The sequence below is a fragment of the Mastigoproctus giganteus genome, chromosome 2 (genome assembly GCF_048544385.1).
Source record: "Mastigoproctus giganteus isolate SK-2022 chromosome 2, ASM4854438v1, whole genome shotgun sequence".
Classification (NCBI taxonomy): Eukaryota; Metazoa; Arthropoda; class Arachnida; order Uropygi; family Thelyphonidae; genus Mastigoproctus; species Mastigoproctus giganteus.
In genome coordinates, this window is record NC_143576.1 from 260,068,915 (window position 1) to 260,094,409 (window position 25,495).

The 25,495-nt window shown below is 36.9% G+C and overlaps 1 protein-coding gene across 3 annotated transcripts in view; it reads left to right on the forward strand.

The window, feature by feature from the left end:
• Window positions 1-25,495, forward strand: part of UbcE2H (ubiquitin conjugating enzyme E2H) — a 191,234-nt gene that overhangs the window by 117,639 nt on the left and 48,100 nt on the right. For all 3 annotated transcript variants that reach the window (XM_090369123.1, XM_090369121.1, XM_090369122.1), the window contains one exon: window positions 4,334-4,386. In XM_090369123.1, coding sequence (XP_090225249.1) covers window positions 4,334-4,386 — 53 coding nt within the window. The remainder of the gene's footprint in view (window positions 1-4,333; window positions 4,387-25,495) is intronic.

Genomic DNA, 25,495 nt, shown 5'->3' on the forward strand with positions numbered 1-25,495 from the left:
AGTTAATTCTCTCATAATCCTTCGTTATATGGAAATTTTTTTCGATCTACGGAAAGTATTTTAAATGCTATTATTATTTTATTGTGGCGGCCCTGGCTCCCTGAGGGTGATGGTAAATGACTCTGTCTTCTAACTTCTCCACTAATGCTGGTGTCACCCCAAGGTTAAGTTCTTTCCCCCACTCTTTTCCTCTTGTAAATAACCCCAGGGACTCGCATCTGGTGAGTGTGGGCTTGGCACACCCAGGTTCCTGGGCTGGATATCATCATTCTTCTTTTTCTTGGTGATTCCCTTCCCTTCTCTCTTTCTCTCTCTCTCTCTCTCTGGGTAATTTGGAAATTTTTTTTTTGACTGGTGCAGCATAACCCTCGGCTTCCTTGTACCATATGGATAATAATATTAATGATCTTCTTCCACAATACGAAATTTTTAGAAATCTTCAAGTACCGTGTTAATAGACTAGAAAAGAATAGCGAAAGCTTAAAAAGCGGTACTCACCTTGAAATTAATCTGCGATGGTTTACTTAGGTAGCGTGGTTAATGTTTAAGTTGAATTGTTAAATTGGAAAATTAGAAGGGAGGGAAGTAGGTAAAAGTTGACTGAGTTAAATAGGTGCAAGGAAATAGAAGTGTACACATCCAATCCATTGTTTTTCATCAAAATAAAAGAAAGGAAGAATAATTAAAAACTATGTAAGTGAATCCGATGAAGCCAATAGTCTTTACGAGGACTTTCTTTGTTAAAGAACGTCTTCAGTTGGCAATGTGTGGGGAGAGAACGCGCATGATATTTTAAGAATAAAAAGTTATACTCTCGTGATGCCTTTTTTGACATGTGGGAACTTTAATCTCGAGAGGTTCCAAATTGGGGAAAGATTGAAGGGGAGTTTAGAATTCAGAATTTTGAGGTTAGAGTGGTGCTTGTACCATTCAATAATTCATCATTCTAAAATCCAGCTACAGAATACTTCAGTATGAAGCCCTAGTTATTGAATGGTACAAGCACCACTCTAACCTCAAAATTCTGAATTCTAAACTCCCCTTCAATCTTTCCCCAATTTGGAACCTCTCGAGATTAAAGTTCCCACATGTCAAAAAAGGCATCACGAGAGTATAACTTTTTATTCTTAAAATATCATGCGCGTTCTCTCCCCACACATTGCCAACTGAAGACATTCTTTAACTAACGAAAGTCCTCGTAAAGACTATTGGCTTCATCGGATTCACTTATATAGTTTTTAATTATTCTTCCTTTCTTTTATTTTGATGACAAACAATGGATTGGATGTGTACACTTCTATTTCCTTGCACCTATTTAACTCAGTCAACTTTTACCTACTTCCCTCCCTTCTAATTTTCCAATTTAACAATTCAACTTAAACATTAACCACGCTACCTAAGTAAACCATCGCAGATTAATTTCAAGGTGAGTACCGCTTTTTAAGCTTTCGCTATTCTTTTCTGATCTTCTTCCATTGACTGGAAATCCTATCCATAGTTTTGCTGATGATAGCACATTGCATTCCACTCTCCATTTTGAGAAATCTTGCCCTGCCCAATCAGCTTCAACTTCTGGAATATCTGCTACCAATTCCTTAAATGCCGATCTCCAGTGGGGCAAAGACAACTTAGTTGGTTTCAATCCTTCTAAAACTCAGTCTTGTCTTATATCTTGCAAAAAGGATTCTTCTGCTCCTATGCTTATCTTTGGTGACACACTGATTTCTAGGCAAAATGATATACAGTGGTACCTCGGTATATGTCCTTAATCCATTCCAGATCCTTGGACTTATACCAAACAGGACGTATAGAAAAACAGGACGAAAAAGAGACAAACAGGACGTCTAGAAATAAAGGGAAAATGATTAATCCGTTCCCATGAAAAAAAATCCTATTGTTAAGGAAAAGTCTTGCCTGTATTATACATTGATATTATACATTGATGGGGTTGTATAAAATAATTTAGACACTGCATACTTTGTTTTTTTTCCCTCTCCTTTTTCCCATTATTATGTGGGGGTCAGCATTTTTATTGTTTTGGCATGCAATTTTTACGGCCGGATGCCCTTCCTGACGCCAACCCTCACCCTTTATTTGGGTTGGGAATATGCGGTGGTCATTCCCTGACCTGCCGCATCCTCCGTATTTGGTGGGTACAGGCTCGAACCCCGGTCTAATCAAGAAGCGTGTGCTATGCACCACTGCTCCTACCCACCTGGCTACGGAGGCGTCAATTTAAACACTGCATACTAAAACACATAAATACAAAAGCAGTTCGATGAAATAAATGAAAATTTAACAAACTTTAATTTTCTCTTTTCTGTCTCTTTCCCTACTTGGACCTGGTTGAGGATCACCAAGTTTGATGTTTACTAAAAATCTGTCCAAAGAACTTTGCTTCTGCCTGCTCCTCAGGATGTTTCGGAAATGTGACATTGTCTGGTCATTCCAGACAATGCTATTACGGCTTGTTTGGGCTTTGTTGGGATGGTACTTCTCTGCAAAGTTTTTGACATCCATCCATTTGGCAAAGATTTCCTTGATTAATGAAGTAGGGGCTTCCTCTATCTCCTCCTCCTCCTCCGAGCCTGAAGAGTGTATCCATCTTAGTCTTGTGGTCCTCCTTCTCAAGTTTCTGCAGCTCCTCGGTGGTCATCTCTTCCCTTGCCCTGGCAATGCCTTCTCTTGTGTAATATAGGTCCTGTTAAGCATTTTCTTCCAAAACAGGCCTGTTTTGTCTTCCTCTCCGTGCCTCACAACACTGAATGCCAGTCCTCTTCTTAAAATTATCAAACCAGCCATGGCCGGCTTTAAACACTTCACTTTCTTGGCTCGTTCCTGCCTTGTTTTTCAAAAGATCGGCATGCATCAGTTTTGCCTTTTCACAAATCATTGCCTCCAATACGCTATTGCCAGCACACTGTTTTTCTGTTATCCAGATCAAAAGCAATTTTTCGACATGTTCTAATGTCCCTGATCTTTGTTTGGTAATTTATTTCACCCCCTTCACAACGTTAGCAGATTTAATAACGTCTTTGTTATCAATCGTAGATACCGTCGTTCTCGGCATACAGTATGTAGCAGCCAAGTCCTGGATACGCATGCCACCTTCATGCTTTTCAACAATCTCTTTTTTTCACCTCCATGGTGATTCTAACCATTTTGTTCATTGCTTGGCTCTTGTCATTAACTTTCTTAGAACTCATGGTTAATGAATTTACAAAAAATTTACGCAAGTTTATATAGAATCATCCAAAAAAAAAAAAAAAAAATTCCATTTCACCCATCTGTACCCTCCAAGAATTTGTCTGGTTTTCCCTTGAATTTATTCAACCCATCCACTTCCACAACAGCAGATGGAAGCTTGTTCCAACAATCAACCACCTGCTGGCTAAAGGCAAACTTCCACATATCTATCCTGCAACCATCCTTCCCCAACTTGAATTTATGCCACCTGGTATGTAGTCTCAGCAAGTGGAAGAATGCCATTAATATTCAGCTTACTCAATCCATTCAAGGCTTTAAACACCTCAATCAGATCTTCCTGCAAGTGCATATTTTCTGGACGCTGCAGTTTGTAGAACTGAAGCTCTTTCTAGGTAATAGCACCCTTTTGTTCCCTTCATGGTTGCCATTCTCTGCACGTATTTCAGCAGATCTACATCCTTCCTAAAGTGAGGCCTCCAGACCTGTATTAAGAAAGTACTCAAGATGTGGTCCAACTATGGCCTTATATGGAGATGGTAACTAGCTGAGTGCTTATTTGGGGGATCATAATGAACAGTGGTGGAATTTTCCCATACAGATAATTTACAGATTCATTTTTGAAGGTGTACTGTACTTTAAAGTTCTGCCATTGAGAATATAAGCAAAATCACTTAGTCTTAATTTTTTTTGGTTTGTGGCTGTTATTGTTTTTTGCTATTTGGCAACTAGTCAAATAGCAATGAGAGAGAGAGTGAATTTTTAATGAGGAGAATAACTTCGTTTATTGTTGGGTTAAGTCAAGAAAATTTCATAATATATTTTTATATATATATTTGCAATATATATTTTTTTATGGAATGTTTGAATTTCATTAAATAATTTAAAACATGCAAAACTATATGGCACATCAAAATTTTAAAGTATTAAACTCTAAATTGGTTGTGACTTCGTGTATGGGCAACTTGAATTAGGATACTGACATCTTTTGCTTATAATGATATGCTTATTAAGAATTCTTAGTGTAATTTACAAAAATAAAGGAAAGAAAATTATTCATCAGTTTTGAGTAATTAATCAAGTAATACAATTTCACTGACTGCTGCAATTTAAGTGAGATTTTTTGCAGGTCTGGAACAGTTTGTTTGGATGTAATAAATCAGGCATGGACTGCTCTGTATGGTAAGTCCATGACTATTTACCTTAAAAAAAAATAAGAAAAAATTTAACAATTCCTTAAATAGCTGTCAGATTTTTCTCTGCTACCATTATCGTAATACAGGGTTATTCAAAATGAAGTCCTGGGTTTGAATTGTATTCCTGTACACAATTCCTGACTTCATTTTGAATAACCCTGTATTATCTCTAGCTCACATGGTTTTTATTTTAAAATATTTTATGACATATTTCATAACTTTTTATTGGAAGTTTATATGACAATTCCCCTTGTCAGAAGCTTTTAATGTAGAATCTAAAACATCTTTCATTCTAAACCCATGTAATTTTTATCTTTACACTTCAATGAAATATTTCAATTATTTGGTGTTCATAATGAAGTTAGTTTTTTTATGTCATTCTTCAGTGTTACAATTATCTTATAACAGTAGGGAGAGACAAGTGATTCTGTGGTGAAGTCCTTTTGTTGATGGTGTAATGGTTCTACCATTTATTCCTTTTATGGGAAGATCTTGAAATCTAATTGGAGAAATTCTTAAAGGTCTTCAAATCAATTTATTAGTTGAGGAAATGTTTCAGAAAATAAATTTAGATGCTACACACTGCTTCATATCTTCATAAAGATATCATAACAGAAACTGAAATGGATAGAAAGGAATTTTTTTTTTTTTTTTTTTTTTTTTTTATGAAAACTCCAAACACGAAAGGTATCAAAACCTATATAGTACTTAGTACCGTGCATGGGTTTGAAGGAGAAGTATGGGGAGAGGGGGATGCCGGAAACTTTGCTCTAGAGACTAAACATGGGTTTCACCACTTCAAGCCTCCAATAAGCAAAGTGGTGCTATTTCACCGAACCATATTGGCCCATTACAGAAGAGCAGTCAGAACAGCACAGATGACTTTAAATAGCTGGGTGACAAACTGAACAGATTCTGTTACCTATATTTACACATGAATACAGTTAAGGGGAAGTACACTGTTAGTTCAACTAGCAGTTGTTTATTACTGGATAAGTTTGTAATGATGGAGAAAGTTCTGGAAGAGATTTTAATAGGTTTAAACATGAAGAAAGCACAAGGGGCTGATGGTGTCTATCTGGTTTTACTGAAGAAAGTGGCCACGAAGAGTGTTGCCTATGACAATGTGCATTGTGTATACGACTAAGTCTTCATCATTAATAATAGGGGATATCTTTAGATTTTATGTAATTCTATATTTAGAGTTGCTCAAAAATCTCTCTCATATATAGTTGTCTAATGAAGGTAAATCTGGGCAACTGCAGATGTAAGTGTGGCAGCAGAAAAAAATTATGGAATCTGATTAAGGATTCAGTGTTTAAGACCTTGTTAATCACAAAATTGACACTGGTTTTAATATTAATATTGGCAAATGATGTAAGAAAAAAAGCTTATACAACAACAGCAAAAAAAAAAACAACCCATTCACCTATCCATCTTCTCCAAAAGTTTGTCTCGTTCTTTCTTGAATTTATTCAAACTACTGTTTCCACAATTGATATTCCGGTGACACTCGAGTCAAGTGGGCCTAATTTTGGCAAAGTCCGGTCAATCTGTGATAGCCAAATCCTCAGCTTCTATCTTTGCATTCGTGGGACTGTTAGTAATCCTGGGTATAATCCCCATGTGCAAGCTCTGAAATATTTGCACCTAACACACTGTGGGTGACCACCCAGGTACGAACCAACATAAGCAAGGGTCGAGGTGTGGCAGTCACACCACACAGAGGAATGCCACCTGTCTGTGTTACCAGGCAATACTAGGCTTGAAGTGGTGGAACCCATTTTTAGCCTCCAGAGCAAAGCTCCAGTAAACCTTCCCCACATATTCAATATGATTGATTTTTGTGGTTATGATGGACATCAAGGCCTTGAAATGGACCCTTACATTTCAAGGGTACAGCTCTAAAACTGCGTTTTCAGGCCAGCCTCTTGTTAGTACACCGGACCAAACCTATTGGTAATTCTCTAGGAGGCTTCTGGATCAGCTAATGTATAATCTCGCTGCCTCTACTCTGCCAGATAGTGACCAGAGGGAGTCAGATTGGTGTGTATTTGGGGGGGGGGAGAATTGTTGAGGTCATGTTATGTCAAGGAGCTGGGTATGTTCTTACCACATGTATGCCATATCCAAAATTTTCATTACTTCATACAGCATGTCACCTCTCCTCCATTCTTTACTACTGAATACACCACAAATTGTCAAGTGAATAGGGTAAACTTATCTGTGAAAAGATCTAAACCTCCAAAACACTTCCTCATTCATTTCACAAATATATGTGGTCCCAGTTGCAATCTCATTGATGATCATTTCCACTTAGTCTGCCAAAAACCTGTGTACTTTTCTGATAGAATCTCAGTTATTGGCTGATTAAACCACTGCTCATCTCAGTTGTCCAAATTATTCGCTGTATGGTTCCTTTTGCTTCAAAGGTGGTACTTGTGCACATGTCCATTCTGATATTCCCTGTCAGAGACTTTAGTAATTTGGAATCCCCTCTTTTCGATCTTCTCTGGCTGAAAATCTCTTGCCTACATTCTGTCAAATTCATCTGTTGCCTCTATCATTCTCCCAACTCCACTAATCACTTGTAACTCCGACTTCTTTGAAACTTGACTTTCTCCAGTCCAACTTTCCAAAGAGTGAGATCATTTTCCTAGGTGATTTTAATGTTCACAACTCCAGCTGGCTTCCATTTTCTAGTCACACTAACTCAGCTGGTTGAGATGCTGAGGCATTTTCAATTACTAATGACACCTCAAAGATTGTTCATTTACCTACCAGTATAACAGAACTAACCTAACCACACAGGCAACATGCATGATCTTTTTCTCACAAACAACCCTTCTAAGTATGTGTTCAAGGTGAGTGGTTCTCTGGCACCTCAGATCACGACTTGAGGATGGTCTCTTCTCCAATGGAGTCTCTCTCATGGCTATTCCCAACCTTGTGTTGTTTGGCATTACAAGAATGCAAAGGTGTTTATCCTTCTGCTTCGAAATTTGCTCATATCCAGCCAGTTCCTAAAAAAAGTGACAATTTCCTCTCATCCAGTTATCGTCTCATTGCAATTATTCATACTCTTTCTAAAGTAATGGAAAATCAATGAACTGCCAACTCTTAAACTATCTAGAAACCTTCAATCTGATCAATGATTGCCAGTATGGATTCTGTCAGTGTCGATCCACTGCTCATATTCTGGCTTATATTACTGATCTATGGATAAATTCTGTGTTAAAGTTTGAAACTTTCTTTTGATATTTCAGTCTTTTGATCATGTTTGGGATAAGGTCTTCTAAATAAGCTTCCATCTTAAGGTTTGCTAACTGTTGCGTGTAATTGGGTATCCAGTTTTCCTTCTGACCAGTGATGGTAGATGGCTCTCTGTCTTGTAACTTCTCCATTATTGTTCTCCAAGGTTCAGTTCTTTCTCCCACTCTTTTCCTCTTGTTATATTAATAACCTTCCATTAACTAGAAATCCTATCCATAGTTTTGATGATAGCACATTGCATTCCACCTTCCAGTTTGAGAAACCTTGCTCTGCTCAAACAGCTTCAGCTTAGGAATATCCACTACCAATTCCTTAAATGCTGATCTTCAGGTAATTCTCCAGTGGGGCAAAGATAACTTCAATCCTTCTGAACTATGTCCTGTCTTATCTCGCAAAAAGGATTCTTCTGCTCTTGTACTTATCTTTGATTACCCCAATTTCTAGGTAAGATCCTATATCTCTATTGGAGATTAGCCTGACTTCTAATCTCTCTTGGCATAAGCACATTACAAATATTGCTTCCTTTGTATCTTAAATTGTTTTCACTTTCACTCTCAGCATTACTTTTCTTCCAAACAAGCTGTTCACTCTGTACAAATCACAAATCTGCTCTACCATGAAATATTGTTCCCACATCTGGGGCGGTGCCCCCTAAACCTCTCAACATTCTAGATTCCATTCAAAGGAGTGCAGTTAGTTTAAATAATGACTCATCTCTAACAGTCTCTCCGCTCTCTGTCTCATAGACATTCTGTTTCTGCTGCAGGCCTTTTCTATAGATACTTCCATGGACACTGTTCTTCTGAATTGGCTTCTATAATTCCCGTTCTCTCTCTTTCAGAGCAGTCCGAACATGTGCCAAAACCAGTTAATAACTGTCAGACTTCAAACTCGCAGAACCAACTTTTTTCTTCTTCCTCATTTATTCATTCAACTTCTATTTTCTGGAACAACCTTCCTCCATACGTATTTCCTGAAAATTACAATCTACATAAGTTCAGGTCTAATGTCAACAGATATTCTCTTTCATCTTCTCGACCTCCAACCCATGCACGGTACTATGTACTATAGGTTCTAATGTCTTGTGTTTGGGGCTTTCATTTAAAAAAAAAAAAAAAAAATGTGAAGTGGTTATGTAGGGTATTGTGATCATAATAGTTGTAAAAGAAGATCCTTCTCGAAAGGGTCCCAAGAAGGATAACCAGGCTCGTAAGGAGTACAAGGAGATGACCCTTTAAGGAAAGACTCCTCAGGTTCATCATACAAAGATTAGAAACCACATCTCAGAGAGTGATCTTATTGGAAGATGTATAAGGGATAGCATTGAGCAAAAAAAAAAAAAAAAAAAAAAAGTGGTATATTTGCATTGGTAGGAGAGATAGGGACCACAAACCAAACTGTAGGATAGGCTACTAATAGACTAGATCTCAGGGTGTATTTCTGGCCAACAAATATAGAATGATCTTAAATAATCTATTCCACCAGTGAAACAGATTATCTAACTTAATGTAGAGTTCAAGGGGATTAGACTGATATCAGCCAAAAGGGCATAAAAACAATTGGAAATTTTTTTTTTTTTTTTTTTTAAGATTTGGCAGAAATCTTGTTTCTTTGCATCATTTGGCCATTCTAATCTAATTATCTTGTTTATTGCTACTTGAAGTGCCATACAAATGCAAGAACTTGCAGTTATCACTGTCAGTTTTCCATGATAGTAATATAGTCAATTCGCTTTCTCATTTGGAGAGATTTATTTCTTTGAAATAGGTTAATTTTTTTGATACATTAAGTATGTAAAAGTAGCAGAAACTATAAGTGGGACTAATGTTCATTGATATTTACAGCAGAATGATGTTAAATAGTTTGCTGTAAATATTCTTTGACACTAATTATACTTTCAAAATTGGAATATTTTAAAAGAAGCATTCATAATTCACCAATACATATCTTCCAATTTATGGGTTTTTTTTCAATATCACTGTAAAGTTGTGTATTTTGGTATATTACACTCAACAGGTTCACTGCTTCTTGAATGCAAATATTCAACTTCAGATTTTAATCCACTTGGAGGGAAAACATCCTACTTTTAGAACCTTTTCTTCCAATTTAACAGAAATAAAACTGGATATTTTTGTCAGTGTTCACCAGTGACTAATTAATTCAGTCATAATGAGAAGAAAACCCAATAATGAATACCTTTATCCTTGTTTCATAATTATGAAACAAGAATAAAGGTATTTAATAAGGAAAACATTATAGGTTCCAGCTTAGTTTGAAGACTATGCTGGAATACTGTTATGCTGAAGGGATGGATGTGGGTGGAGAGTTTGGAGAATGCTAACTACCACTGCTGACCCAGATACATTAGGAAAACGATTGTCCAACAGTGTCTATGATTAGAAGATTAGTAGCTAGTATTCACTGCCCCCCCACTTTCACCCCATAACAGGAATCCAAAGTGAATTTAGAAATGTTGTAGTGTTACGTGGAAGAAATCTTTTACCCTTTTCCACTATTAACATTAAACTAAAATTATTACATGAAATAAGTATTTCCCTTACTTCATACTTCTGTTGACCATTACATACTGTCCTTTCCTCAACGTCAGAGGCAAGGATAATAATGAAAAACCAGAATGCAAGGGAAATAGAATGAATAAAAAGGAATAAATAAGGCAAGTATTTAACCTAAGTCTTACTTTTTTTAGGTATTTTGCAATAATTAAAAAAATTAAATAAAGGATTATAACACAGTAACAATATCAGCAAACATCAACCATAGAGTAGAATATTTTAATGACATGCCAACGCAACTTATGATTACCAAAAACTGTTATTAAAGAATAAATAAAAAAAGAATTCAAAATCCACAAATACTGGAATCTGCTCTGTTGTAAATAGTGAAATGTTGATTAAAACAAGTTAAATTTTTATTAAACAAAGAAAAACCATAAATGCTTTGGCTTAATAGGAGTAATAAATAATTTCCTTTTTTTTTTTTTTTTTCAATTGGCAAAGGACTAGAAGAGTTTAAATATTCATTATGAGTGTACATATATAAAATTACAGTAACAAGATTTAGCATCAGTTTACAATGGGCTGTGCAATTTTTGTGGCATTATAGAAGCTGGGAGACCTACAACTTCCTTATATGCATACTCAAGGGCATATTCCACTTTCATTCTTTGCATTGCTGTTCTTCTAAACAGCTACTTGCTCTGTACAAATCTCAAATCCATCCTTCCATGGAATAATTTTCTCGCAGTCAAGTTAATTAATGATCCATCTCTCTATTCTGTCATAGGCGTTTCTGCTGCATGCCTTTTCTGTAGATACTTTCATAGGAACTGTTCTTCCGAATTGGCTTTTGTAATTCTTTCTTCATATAAAAAAAATAATAATAAATAAAATACTCAAGGACATCTTAAGGAACAGAGATATTCAGTTTGACAAAATTTTGTCAAAAAAATAAAATTGGTTATGGGAGAAATATTAGGCATAGGATAATGTGACTTTTACAGTAATACTGTAAAAGTTATTGATTTTCTATGAAACTATTTAGTTCAAAGTATCACCAGAAGTGAGGGGGGGGGGAAATGCAGTTGCACAAAGTGACTTCAAGGAGTGTGAACAGAAAAGTGTGTGCAACAGGAAAATTCAGAATTCTTTACAAGAATTCTGAATTTTTCTGTTGCTTTATGGAAGTTTTGTTTTGAAGGGCAGAGGGGGAAACTAGATCAATATCACCCACCATATGCATTGGTAAGAGATTAGGTAAGAGATTCAGCAGTTCTCATTTTAGCAAAATGAGAACTGTTTTGCTAGAGGTGCCTTTAGATATTGAGCGAAAGAACTGGTTGTCCACTGTGTTTAAGTGATGAGGCCCTTTTTAATCTTTGAGGAATGTTGTGCAGCTAGTTTGAAAACTTTCATAGTATTGTGATTATATTGACTTTTATGCTACACTGTATTGCCTTGCCTTTAAGAAACACAATACAGTTGACCCCATATCATTTCTATATGATGATGCAACCATGTTGCACACCCATTAAAACACAATTGTCTATGCCAATTTTGCTCAGACCATCCACTTGTCAGACAAGGTTTATGTTGATGCCCTACCTAGATCCCAGACTTGACACTAGTTGATTTTTGTTTATGGTGGCATTTCAAATGTAGTGTCTAGAGAAATAATCTGACATTTTTACCACCATAAAAGATGATATAATCTGAGAAGTTGCAAACGTTACAGCAGGTATATTGAGCAGTTGTTGCTACAAATCTGTTGAGAATCATTTTATGTATCACTCCCCCCCCCCACACCTTTCTGGTGATACAGTGGATTCCAGTTATTTGGGCCACCGGTTAATCGGGGCAGCTGTTTATTTGGGGCAAATCTTAAAAAACAGAAACCAATCGAGAAAATAGCCAGGGTTTACTTCGCTTAATTGGGACAGCATGCCGTTTAATCGGGGCAGGAGACCGCAGCACTGGAGATTACCCTACGATTGTCTCCGACGGTACCACGTCGCTCAGTCGAAATTCTGGAGGTCACAACCATAAAACAATAAAAACAATTAGCAGTCACCTGTGTATTAGTGAAATCTATCATAAACGGACAGTAAACTCAATCTTACTGAATTTGCGATAATACCGACAGCTGGAATTCTGTGGGTTATTATGGTGAAATGTGTTTACACTTCCATGAAATCTTCAATCAAATAAAAAAATTTTCAGATCTTCTCTTCATTTATATTTTTAAAGCTTTGTAACTCGTTACTCCGTTCTCACTTGCATGTATCGTGTTACTTGCAATTTGTGTGTGTGCTGTGTTCTTTGTTATTGATTGCTTATCTTTTTACTGTTTTAAATTTTAACCCCCACCCAGGAGTGGATTAAGGTCGGTTGAGGCCCAGGGCACAGAAGAAAATATTGGGCCCCTTAAAAAAAGAGAGACAGGGAAAATAAAAATACATGTTAACCAATTTTTTAAATAAATAAAAAATATTATGTACTATTAATGTTTTATATTCCAATAAAATTTGAATATAATATATATATAATATAATTAATAATAGCATAATAATAATCACAAAGTTTTGAACTAATATGTTCAACTAATTTGTTGGGGTTTTGTGTGGGCCCTTCAGAAGTCGGGGCCCAGGGCGTGCGCCTGGTGCGCCCGCCGTTAAATCCGCCTCTGCCCCCACCCACAAATGTCAGTGAACAGAAATGTCAACTAGTTCGTATGTACATATTACAGTACGTATTAATTATTCCGATTATCACGTATATTCTTCCGATTTTCACGTATTTTTTAATTGGTAAGGTAATAAGGGGTAAATTTGTGCTTAATATATCTTTGCTTTTATAGCCTATGGATAATATTCCTCCTATTTTCGCTAATTAGAATCGCTGTGTAATAGAATTAAAATTCAATTCACAAACGTGAATTCACAATGACCGGCGTTTACTGCACTTCGTATAGTGAACGGTACTTTACTATGTTGAGTTCGTCGTAACGTGATTTGATTGTACTGTTACTGTGAACCAATTGTAAAAAAAAAGGGGGGGGGTACATTGTATTTTTAACTATTTACGTGAAACTTCGGATAATTGGGGCAGCCGCTTAATCGGGCCAAAATGCACTAGTCCCGATGTGTCCCAAATAACCGGAATGGACTGTATTTAGAATGAAAGTCTTTATTTCATAAAAATTCAATAAGCTGGATTCTTGTAAACTCTGCCATCAGTAGAGGAATAAAAATTTTCCTTTAATCGGCTTAAATTTTTACCAGACTTTTTGGAACAACCTGTATTTGTTTAGGCCCTTCTACTTACTAAAGAATGGTTTTATCTTTACATTTATAAATGACATATGTTTTTTTTTTTTGTATGGAGGATACTTGATTTAAATCTTCTATGAGAACTTTTGACCAATATTTGATCTGTTAATTGTTATCTATGCTGTGAAGTAGCAGTATTAAAAGTATTAAGTTCTTATTGAATACTTAAGCATAGTATTGTTAAAGTTTTACTAGTGTTATATTAAAATAGCTCAAATATATTGATTCATACTTTGTGCTGAAAGTAATTTTTTTTTTTTTTTTGAATAGAACTGAATAAGTAAAACCTACCGACAAACAACTTATCTCAACTTTTCAACTAGATGTTATTTCGAGCCTTCATGTGGAGATTACAAAATTTATATTAAAAGCACAAAGAAATAAACATGGCATCAAGATGTTTAAACAGTAGTTTGAACAATGCCAGATATAGAACATTGTAAAACATAAGTTGTAGCTGAACATGTAAGTAACATTAAATGAAGCTAGCTACTGTAATATTAGGAAGAAAGTTGCCTCATTTATATTTTGACTTAACTAGTAGAATTAAGGCTTGCATGTATATTGAATGTAACCTAATAGACATTCATGTTAGGAAATGAGGCAACCTTAAGCACTGAAATTAAATTTTAAATGCACATTGAGGACTATAGATATGTAATATACTTTGTATAATATAGGTATCAGAGTAGTTCAAAAATTATGAAACACATAATATACATTGTACAACATATATTATTCAATATGTACATCTAAAATATATTAGAGTATGTCATGTCAAACAGTATTGCAATCATATATTATACAGTAAACATAACTATATATACGTCACTCCCTGGAATAGTGTGTAACCTACTGAATTGTATTCAATTAAATGAGACCTAGATCTTGCTTTTCCTACTCCCACGGGCAATAATTTATACTGACTGTGGTAACTATCCTGCAATGCAAATCTTCCCCTTTTGTCCTGTTAGGAAACAAATCTGATCTGACATGCCAATCAGTGAAGCTCTGCTGGATTCCACAGAATACTTTCCCAAAAAGGAAAAAGAGAGCACATTGCCAGTCACCCTGTATTTTGCACAAGCATAGGTTCCCATATTCAGACTCTAAACATGTTATCTAACATGCATGCTGCGATCAGTAGCATTTGCAGTCTCAGACTAGAAGACTGCCAATTTCCTTACTCCTTAAATGTAAGCCACATCTGTGGAACTCTGCTTTTGAAAGAATAAACATGATTCTTCTTGCCAGAACACAGATTGGTAACATCCACTTGATGCATTTTTCTTCTCATGAGGGGAAGGTTTTCTGAATACATACACTGCGATTCTCATGTTAACCATGAAACATCCTCAAAGTGGCAGTACTGCAGCCTTTTTTTTTTTTGTCAAATCTGTCGAGCCATTAGCATTGCATCACATCATCGCAAACAACATAAGTTGATAGTTTGGTTTGTTACTGGGTTGTTAAAAATGAATTCACTTATGCAGTCATTTTTGATTAAACCTTATACCTCTTTCTATCCTTATCTAGCAACATGGCTGTTGCAGCTTTCACCATTAAACCCTTCAATAATAGTAAACATGTGTGTATATATATACACTTGGTGATCACTTAATAATTATGACCACTTACCTAATACTGTGTGGGGCACAGTTTGCATGGATAACAACCACTGTTCTCCTGTCTGAAGATGTCTGCAGGGATCTGCAGCCATATTGTCTTCAGAATTTTCCACAATATCAGAATAGATGACGATATTCACTTCCCATTCCAAAATATCCAACAGGTGTTCAGTTGGATTGAGGTCAGACAAATTTGGAGGCCAATCAAGATAAGTAATATCTTCACTGTGTTCCTAAAACCACTCATGCACAGTGCAGGTCCAATGATGTGGTACATTATCTCTTGGAAGATCCCATTACTGTTCAGGAAAAAAATGCAAGATGGCAGGGTGCACATGGTCTCCTAAGAGCTGCCATAAACATCACCAGTGAAACAACACTCCATATGCACCATGGATTCTAGTTCTTGTCAGCAAAGCATGTCCCATATTAAGCAACCACTGCCATCTGCCTGGATAGTGGGCACCATGCATGATAGGTGTTCCTTGTTGCCACAAATGAAGGTGCTCCTGGCATGTTGCACCAGGTATTTGGACTCGTCTAACGAAAATGCTTTTCTGGTCCTCCAGTGTCCAACCAGCATATTGTTGATTCTACAGTAGACAATGTAGAATCTACTGTATGGAGCATATTGTTGATTTTTCTGTAGACAATGATAAAAAAAAAATCCCTATTTCACCTGTCATTTTACCCAAAAATTTGTCTAGTTCTTCCTTGAATCTATTTAAGCTATCAACTTCAAGAACAACAGATGGAAGTTTGTTCCAGCAATCAACCACTCACTGGCTAAAGGCAAATTTCTGCAACTCTTTCCTCAATTTGAATTTATGCCCCCTCAAGTGCATAATCTGAAGAGGAACAATCCCATCAGCATTGAGCTTTCTAAAACCATTCAAAGCATTGCACACCTCAATCAGATCACCTCACAAGTGCCTAGTCTCCAGACACTGAAATTATTAGAACTTAAGCCTTTCTTGCTAAGGGCACACCCTTGTTCCCCCTCACCAATCTCGTTGCCCTTCTCTGTAGACAGAACTTGCATGAATATTCTCCAATCAATATATGAAAAGGTGACTGCATCAATGCAGTCAACAATGATAAAATTCAGATCAACATAGAAAAATGCATCTGACAAGGAGATACAATCTCCCCAAAACTATTTTCTGCCTGTTTAGAATAAGTTTTTTGCAAGCTAAATTGGAATAATAAAGAACTCAAGATTATCTGAATCACTTAAGATTTGCACATGATATCATTCTCTTTGTGAATGATCCAGAAGAAATGCAGCATGAAAGCAAGAACTTCAATTTGAAGATGAATATCAAGAAAACACAGGTTATATCCAACAGATTTTTTTTTTTTTTTATGAAAACCCCAAACAAGGTATTAGAACCTATAGTACTTGGTACCGTGCTTGGGTTGGAGGTTAACAAGATGAAAGAAGATATTTCTTGACATTAGACTTGAACTTCTGAAGACTAATTTTCAGGAAATACATACGAAGGAAGATTGTTCCATAAAAAGGGCAGTTGAATGAATAAAAGAGGATGAAAAGTTGGTTCTGTGAGTATGAAGTTGGACAGTAAATGGATGTTGGCTGGTGGCGACATGTGTTCTGACTGTTTTGAAAGAGTGAGCAGGAATTATAAAGCCAATTCAGAAGAATTCAGTGTTCAGGGAAGTATCTGTAGAAAAGTCATGCAGCAGAAACAATGTCTATGAGACAGGAAGTAGAGAGACTCTGTTAGAGATGAGTCATTAATTAACTTAAATGCCCTCTTCTGAATGGGATCTAGAAGCTTTAGAGGATTCCAATATTCCATGGTAGATCGGATTTGCAATTTCTACAGAGTGAACAGCTGTTTGGAAGGAAAGTAATGCAGAGAGCAAAAGAGAAAACCAAGTTTTTTAGAAGCAGATGAAGCAATATTTTTAATGTGCTTGTGTCAAGAGAAATTAGAAGTCAGGGTAATCCCCAAAAGAAATGTATTGTCTTGCCTAGAAATTGGTGTGTCACCAAAAGATAAGCATAGGAGCAGAAGAATCCTTTTTGTGAGATATAAGACAAGACTGAGTTTTAAAGGATTGAAATCAACTAAGTTGTCTTTGCCCCACTGGAGAATTACCTGGAGATCGGCACTTAAGGAATTGGTAGCGAATATTCAAGAAGTTGAAGCTCATTGAGCAGGGCAAGGTTTCTTAAACTGGAAAGTGGAATGCAATGTGCTATCATTGGCAAAACTATGGATAGGATTTCCAGTCAAGTGAAGGTCATTAATATATGAGGACAGGAGTGGGGGAAAAAACAACCTTGGGGGACACCAGCATTAGTGGAGAAGTTAGAAGACAGAAGGATATCTATCATCACCCTCAGTGAGCGATCAGAGAGAAAACTGGATAACCAATTACAAAAACCAGTTCACAAACCATAAGATGGAAGCTTGCTTAGACCTTTACGCCAAACACGATCGAAAGCCATTGAGATGTCAAGAGAAACTGCTTGTTTCATCAAACTTTTCCATTGAATTTGTCCATAAATGGGTAACATAAGCCAGAATATCACCAGTGGATTGACATTGACGAAATCCATACTGGCGATCGTTGATCAGACCGAAAGTTTCTAGGTAGTTTAAGAGTTGGCGGTTAATTGATTTCTCTATTACTTAGAGTAGAAGTAATTGCAGTGGGACGATAATTGGATGGGAGGGATTTGTCACCCTTTTTAGGAACTGGCTGGATATGAGCAAATTTCCAAGCAGAAGGAAAAACAACTTTGGAATAAGAAAATGAAAAAAGCGGCAAAAAAACAGGAGTAAGTTCAGGAGCACAGGTTTTGAGAACAAGTGGAGAAATACCATCAGGACCTGGAGCTTTCTGAGAATCAATTGGGAATGGTGGGAGGTGTTTTATCAAGATGGTTAATATGTGAGTTGGAAGGAACGTGGGATGCTAGCAGGTCAGCTTTATCCTTGGCTGAAGTGATAACAGAACCGTCTGGTTTTGACAGAGATGGGCAAAATTTGCGGCCAATAGCTTTGGCAAGAATAGAATGCTCGGCTACCATTAGGGCAAGAAGCAAGTTTTCTACTCTTAGCCTGTTCAAAATCTAATTTGGACTGATTAATAACTGCTTTACAATTGTTGCGAGCTTTGGTGTAGGCAGAATATGAAACTGAAGAATTGGAAACAAGCCAATTAAAATATGCAACATTCTTCTCTTGTGAACAGCCTTAGCACATTTATTGGAAAACCAAGGTTTAGATAAAGGACGAGATTTTAAAGTGGTGTGTGGAATAAAGGATTCCAATCCTACAAGAATAATTTCACTGACATAATCTGAGCGAGCAAACATTGACATCAGAAGTTTTAAAACTGTAATCCGACCAAGGTAAAGAAGGGAAGAAATCTCGCAGGTCATCCCCAGTTTGCGTTCTTATAATGCCAAACAATACAAGGTTTGGAATAGCCATGAGATGAAGGTTCCATTGGAGAAGAGACAATCGCCAAGTTGTGATCTGAGATGCCTAAAGTACCACTCACTTTGACCATGTATGTAGAAGAGTTGTTTGTGAGAAAAAGTTCAAGCATGTTGACTGTATGGTTAGGATTGTCTGGTTTTCTTGTAGGTAAATGAACAATCTGCACGAGGTCATTAGTAATTGCAAAAGCCTTAGCATCACGACCAGCTGGGTGGTGTGACTAGAAAATGGAAGCCAGCTGGAGTTGTGAACATTAAAATCACCAAGGAAAATTATCTCACTATTAGAAAAGTTGGACTGGAGAAAGTTAAGTTGCAAAGAGAGGAAGTCAAAGAGCTCCAAGTGATTAGTGTAGTTGGGAGAACAGTAGAGACAACAGATGAATTTGGCACAAGGTAGAGAGATTGTAAGCTAGGAAGATCAAAAAGAGGAGATTCCAAATTACCAAGTCTCTGACAGGGAATATCAGAACGGACATATGCACAAGTACTACCTTTGAGATGAAAAGAATCATAGTGAATAATTTTGGCAACTGAGATGAGCAGTAGTTGAATCAACTGATAACTGAGATTCTGTCAGTAAAAGTACATGGGGTTTGGCAGACTGCAATTGGAAATCTTTTAGATTAGAACTGAGCCCACATATATTTGTGAAATGAACTAGGAAGTGTTTGGGTGGTTTAGATCGTTTTGCAGATAAGCTTAGTCTATTAGTTTGACAATTCATGGTGTATTCAATAGCAAGAAGAAGTGGGGGGACATGCTGTATGAAGTAATGAAATTTTTGGATATGCCATACACATGGTAAGAATATACTCAGATCCTTGATATAAAGTGACCTCGATAATGTCTCCCACATACACACTACTTGGACTCCCCTCCAGTCACTATCTGGCAGAGTAGAGGTAGCAAGATTATACACTAGCTGATCCAAAAGCCTTCTAGAGAGTTACCAATAGGTTCGGTCCAGTGTATTAACTAGTGGCCAGCCTACAAACACCATTTTAGAGCTGTACCCTCAAAGTAAGGAAGATTGGATCGCACCATGATGTTCATCATAACCTGAAGTCATCAGTCATATTGCATGATGGAAGAGACGGGAATGGTTGACTGGAATTTATCTCTGGAGACTAAACATGCATTACACCACTTCAAGCCTCCAGTAAGCAAAGTAGGGATATTGCACCGGTTGATATGAGTCATCTACCACCAAGTATTGCCTGGTAACAGAGAGGGGCGGCATTCCTCAATGTGGTGTGGGCACTATACCTCGACCCCTACTTACGTTGGTTCTCACCGTAGTCACCCACAGCATGCATGTGCATGGGGATTATACTCAGGATTACTTACAGTCCCACCATCATGAAGGTGCAAGCAGAGGATTTGTCTGTTACAGACCTTCTGGACTTCGCCAAAATTGGGTCCACTTGACTTGAATGTCACCCGAATATCAGTTCCCTCAGCGTTTTAGGTAGCAAGCAAGTACAGCTTGTCTGGCATATCTGGAGAATGTCTGCAACAACCTCAAGAACCAATTACCAGACCAAAGAAAATCATGGCTAATGGACAAGGGTATTTTTACCTTGGACAAGAAATTTCAACATATGGAAAGATCACAGAAATATCATGGTGCATAAAATAGGGGATGGCCAAGCATTTGGAAAGTTTAATATAGTCTTCAAGACAAACTTGCCACTGTCTAAAACAAAGTTTTTGATCAATGCATCCTCTGTGTCCAAAAATGGTTATGAAACATGGACATTGAATGCCAAAGCTTTACAAAGACTGAGGATCTCACAGTGAAGTATGGAACACCGAATTTTGCACAGTCAATAGAGACATGAAAAACATGTGCATGGATTTGCCAACAAACCAGTGTATGTGACACCATTGAAAGAACAAAGCACTTAAAATGGACTTGGGAAGATCACATATCAAGAACTGACAATGGATGAACCAAACAAATTTTGGAATAGATACTGCTTGACTCTAAATGGCAAAAAAAAGATGGTGTATTGATGAAATTGTGAAATTTGCTGGTACAATAGCAACAGAAAACAGAAGACTGCAGTTGCTCGAAACCTATTGAGGAGGCCTTCATCCTGCAGTGGATCAACATGGCTGAAGATGGTGATATTAAAAAAAAATAAGTGGCAATGTAACATAGATGCCACAACTGCTTGTACGTGTGGCCAAGAAAATTTTATAGTTACATAATTTGGTTTGAGGGTAAATGTGCAGGTATGGCATCCTGAAGAGATACCATTTCTCATATCAGCCAGTTACCTAAATGTAATAATTAATATAAATTTTTTTTTCAATTAATCTTGCAGGTGTGCATATCATTTATATATTATAATTTAGTTTAATAAACACTTAACCTTAATGATTGTCACATTAAATTAAAAAAAAAAAAAACATACAGCCATTTGCTGATCAACATAACTACAGTACTCAGGGCCATCACTAGCACAGATTAAAAATTGTGCTCCCAGATAACCCAAGTACAATTTTTAGTTTTCATTTGTATATTTTCACTTTCCTTCATTTACTTATTTATTTCAACATTTATTTTTATGGGCAGAGGTGTCTATTTCTATTATAATTCCTTATCTAATTTCTCCTCTATATAACTGCTTGTGACCACCACACATAACATTTAGACAAAATAAATATAAATAAATATGTATATGTATCTATCCAATGTGTCAATAATATTCCTGGACTGGTGCAATAAAATGAACAAAGTGAAGGAGCTCAAATGTGTGTGTGTGTGTGTGTGTGTTTTTATTCAAAGTGATTGCCACCTGATTGAATGCACTTATTATACCATTCTAAATCTTTCTGAAAAGAGTTGAGGGTATCCAAAGAGATGATGTTCATTTTTGCAGTTACTTTTTTCTTGTCCTCAACATCCTGAAATCTCTTTCCTTTGAGGACAAGTTTTTTTTCACCTTGGGAAAGAGGGAAAAGCTCTGCTGGTTCTAGATCAGTGAGTAGAGTGGTTGGCTGATCTGTATGCCATGTTTCATTAGAAATTTCTTTGCAACAAATGCAGAATGAGCAGATATATTGTTGTGCAGCAAGGATCAGCTGCCTCTTTCTTGAAATTGCATCCTCATTCATATCCAACTCATCAGCCATCATTATTGAGGGTCAAACAGTGATCTCTTGCCACAATTTCTGAAACTTTTGCTACTCTGTCATTTTGAGAGGTTGATGGATGCCCATTACTTGGGTGATCACAAATTTCCTCACATCTGTTTTTGAAACTACTTGTGCCATTCAAACAGTGGTATAAATTTCAAATTTAGCATTCAAGGAACTAATCTTGGAGGCTACCAGGCTTTACATACCAACTAAGAAATATTGTTCAAGGTTTAGGCCTAAATGGTTGTCAGATGAACTAATGAGACATGTGGCAGAGAAGAAAAATGCATGGGATACATACAAATTAATGGGTGACATGGAAGCCTATGATAGATATAAGTTGGTCTGTAACCAAGTCACAAAGGAGATTAGGCAGGCTACAAAAAATCCTTGGCAAAGGATGCAAAGAAAAACAGAAAAGAGTTCTTTACCTATTTAAACTCAAGAAGGAAAGGGATGAATCAGATTGGTCCACTGGATATTGATGGTTCAACAGTTGAGGATCCTGCTCAGGTGGCTAACAAACTAAATGAGTATTTTGCATCTACATTCATGCATGAGGAGTTATTCAGGAAGGAGAATGATGTAGGTAAAGTAAACATTGGCAGTGAGCTGGATGATTTTGTAATAACTGAGAGGAAAGTGGAGGAGAGATTGTTGAGGATAAACATAAAAAAGGCACCTGGGGTGGATGGGATCTATCCAGTTATATTAAAGGAGGCAGCAAAGGAAGTAAGCAAACCCCTAGCCATAATTATGAGAGCTTCTTTGGACTCAGGGGAGGTACCCATAGACTGGAGATGTGCAAATGTAACCCCAATTCACAAAGGAGGATCAAAGGCTGACACAAGTAATTATAGACCTGTTAGTTTAACTTCTGTTCCAGGTAAATTAATGGAGGCACTGGTTAAAGAAGCACTGCAGGATCATCTAGACACGAATTCAGTTATAGCTCAGACGCAGCATGGTTTTGTTAAGGGCAGGTCTTGCCTGACCAATTTGATTGGATACTATGATGTAGTCACAAAAGAACTGGATGCAGGGAATAATTTTGATATTATATATTTGGATCTTAGAAAGGCTTTTGATACTGTTGCACATGGAAGACTGCTGCACAAATTGGAGCAGTGTGGCATTGGAGGCAAATTGCTGCTATGGATAAGGGGATGGTTGAGTGGCAGAAGACAGAGTGGTAATCAATGGACACTGCTCAACGTGGACTAATGTTATTAGTGGAGTTTCTCAGGGTTCAGTGTTGGGTCCGTTGTTGTTTTCGGTGTTTATGAATGATATTGATGATGGGATATAATGTCCAAGTTTGCAGATGATACAAAGGTTGGCAGGGTTGTTAAGGACACTACTGACGCTATGCTGCTGCTGCAACAGGATCTGGAAAGGTTGAACAGATGGGCTGAGAGGTGGCAAATTAAGTTTAACATTGACAAATGTAAAGTACTACATATGGGAAACAGTAACCCCAGAGCAACGTATCAACTCTGTGGTACTGCACTGACAGTGGTGGAGAATGAAAAGGACCTGGGGGTAATTGTGCAGACAGATATGAAGTTCTCTGAGCAGTGCAGAAGAGCTGCAAGAGTAGCTCATGGTGTCTTGTCAATGATATACAGGAATTTTTCTAGCAGGGATAAGGAGGTGATTATTCCCTTGTATAAGGCAATGGTTAGGCCACATCTTGAGTACTGTATACAGGTCTGGAGGCCTCATTTCAAGAAGGATGTAGAGCTGCTGGAACGAGTACAGAGAAGGGCAACAAGATTAGTGAATGGAACAAAGGGTTGCTCTTACGAAGAAAGGCTTAAGTTTTGCAAATTACAGAGTCTGGAGACTAGGCACCGGCGAGATGATCTGATAGAGGTGTATAAGGCTTTGAATGGTTTGAGCATGCTCAATGCCAATGGGATTCTTCATCTTGCTCAAAATAATCACCTCAGAGGGCATAAATTCAAATTGAGGAAGGATGGATGTCGGATAGATGTGCGGAAATTTGCCTTTGGCCAGCGGGTGGTTGGTTGGTGGAACCGACTTCCGTCACTTGTTGTTGAAGTTGATAGCCTAAACAAATTTAAGGCTCAACTGGACAGGTATTTCAAACGAACGGAGGGGTGAAATGGGAGTGGTGTGTTTTTTTTTTTTTTTTTTTTTGGCTGATGCTGAATAAGCTTGCTTTCTTGCATCATATGCCTCTACTAATGCTAAATTAACTTTTGATCATCATAAACAGTTTTTAACATTTTGTGGTTCTATTGCAAGTTTACTAGTTTAAAGCAAAGTTTGATATTTGTCCATTGCTCTATTGCAAAATTGTGAGAATGTTAACAGTACTAATGAAACTGGTTGTTACTTGCATTCAGGACTGTCTTCAAAGGCGATTTTATAGTAAATTATACTTTTATAATTAATATTTCTAATTCATTTTAGAATCAATGTGATTCAGACTCTTTACTTCTACTGTTAATATAAGTAAAGAATTTTTACTTATATTAACAGTAGAAGTAAGAGGCTGAATCACATTGATCCACTAGACATTGTGAAGGTTTCAGAGACATGGTGTCATTCAGATATAAGGGATGCAGAATTTGAATATGGGGAATATATAACTGGGAGTGCATTAAGTTAACATGGATGGTCAGTTTGGTATGAAATGAGCACTGGGATGCAAAGCACAGAAACTGAACTTGACCTGTTACAAAGTAAGATCACTCATCGGTGAACATAAGATATTAGAACTGGAAAAGGAATTAGAAAATGTGAATTGGAATGTCATCGGCTTGGCTGAAACAAGAAGAAGAAATGAATCAAGTTTACCAAGTGGCAATCTGCTGTACACCAATGAAAACAGTGAAGGTGGAGTTGGCTTTCTAGTCCATAAAGATATTAAAAACAACATTTTGGAATTCAAAAGTACATGACCAAGGGTGTCAAGACTACTACTCAGGATTTCTAAGAGGTACGAGCTAAAGGTTACAATGATAAACGTACCAACATCGAGCCACGATGATGAAGAGGTTGAAAAAAAATGTACACAGAAATTGGGAGACTTTTAGATGAACAGAAAACTCACTACACCATTATTATGAGGAACTTCAACGCTATGGTTGGAAAGAGACAAAACAGCGCAGAAAGGGGAACTATAGCAAATTTTAGAATTGATGAAAGAGATGAAAGACTTGTGGAATTTGCAGAATCTCGAGAAATGTCAGTAATTTTTTTTTCTAGGAAAGAGTAAACAGAAAGTGGACATGGAAGAACCCAAATGGATTAACAACTAATGAAATTAACTTCATCCTCACTAACAGAAGATATATTGTGAATGATGTTAGTGTCATGAACATGGTAAATGGAAGTGATCACAGAATGGTAAAATGCACACTTGATATAAATGTAAGAAAAGAAAAAGGGAAAAACCTACTCGAGTAAATAATACAAATGTCTTTTAAATAACAGAAAAAGGAGTAAAAACAGTATGTACTGGAACTTAGGAACAAGTTTGAGTTTCTGCAGACCTTTCAGGACCAAGATATCGAAGAGGAATACAACTTTCAGAAAGTGATAAAACCCAAGAAACCTATGGATAAAAAGAAATCCAATCATGAACTGAAGATGACACTGATAAGGACAAAATTGAGTATACTGAGTTTATGCAAAGCCATTAGAAAGAGACTCAGAGAAGACATAAAATTTAACACAAGAAAAGTAGAAT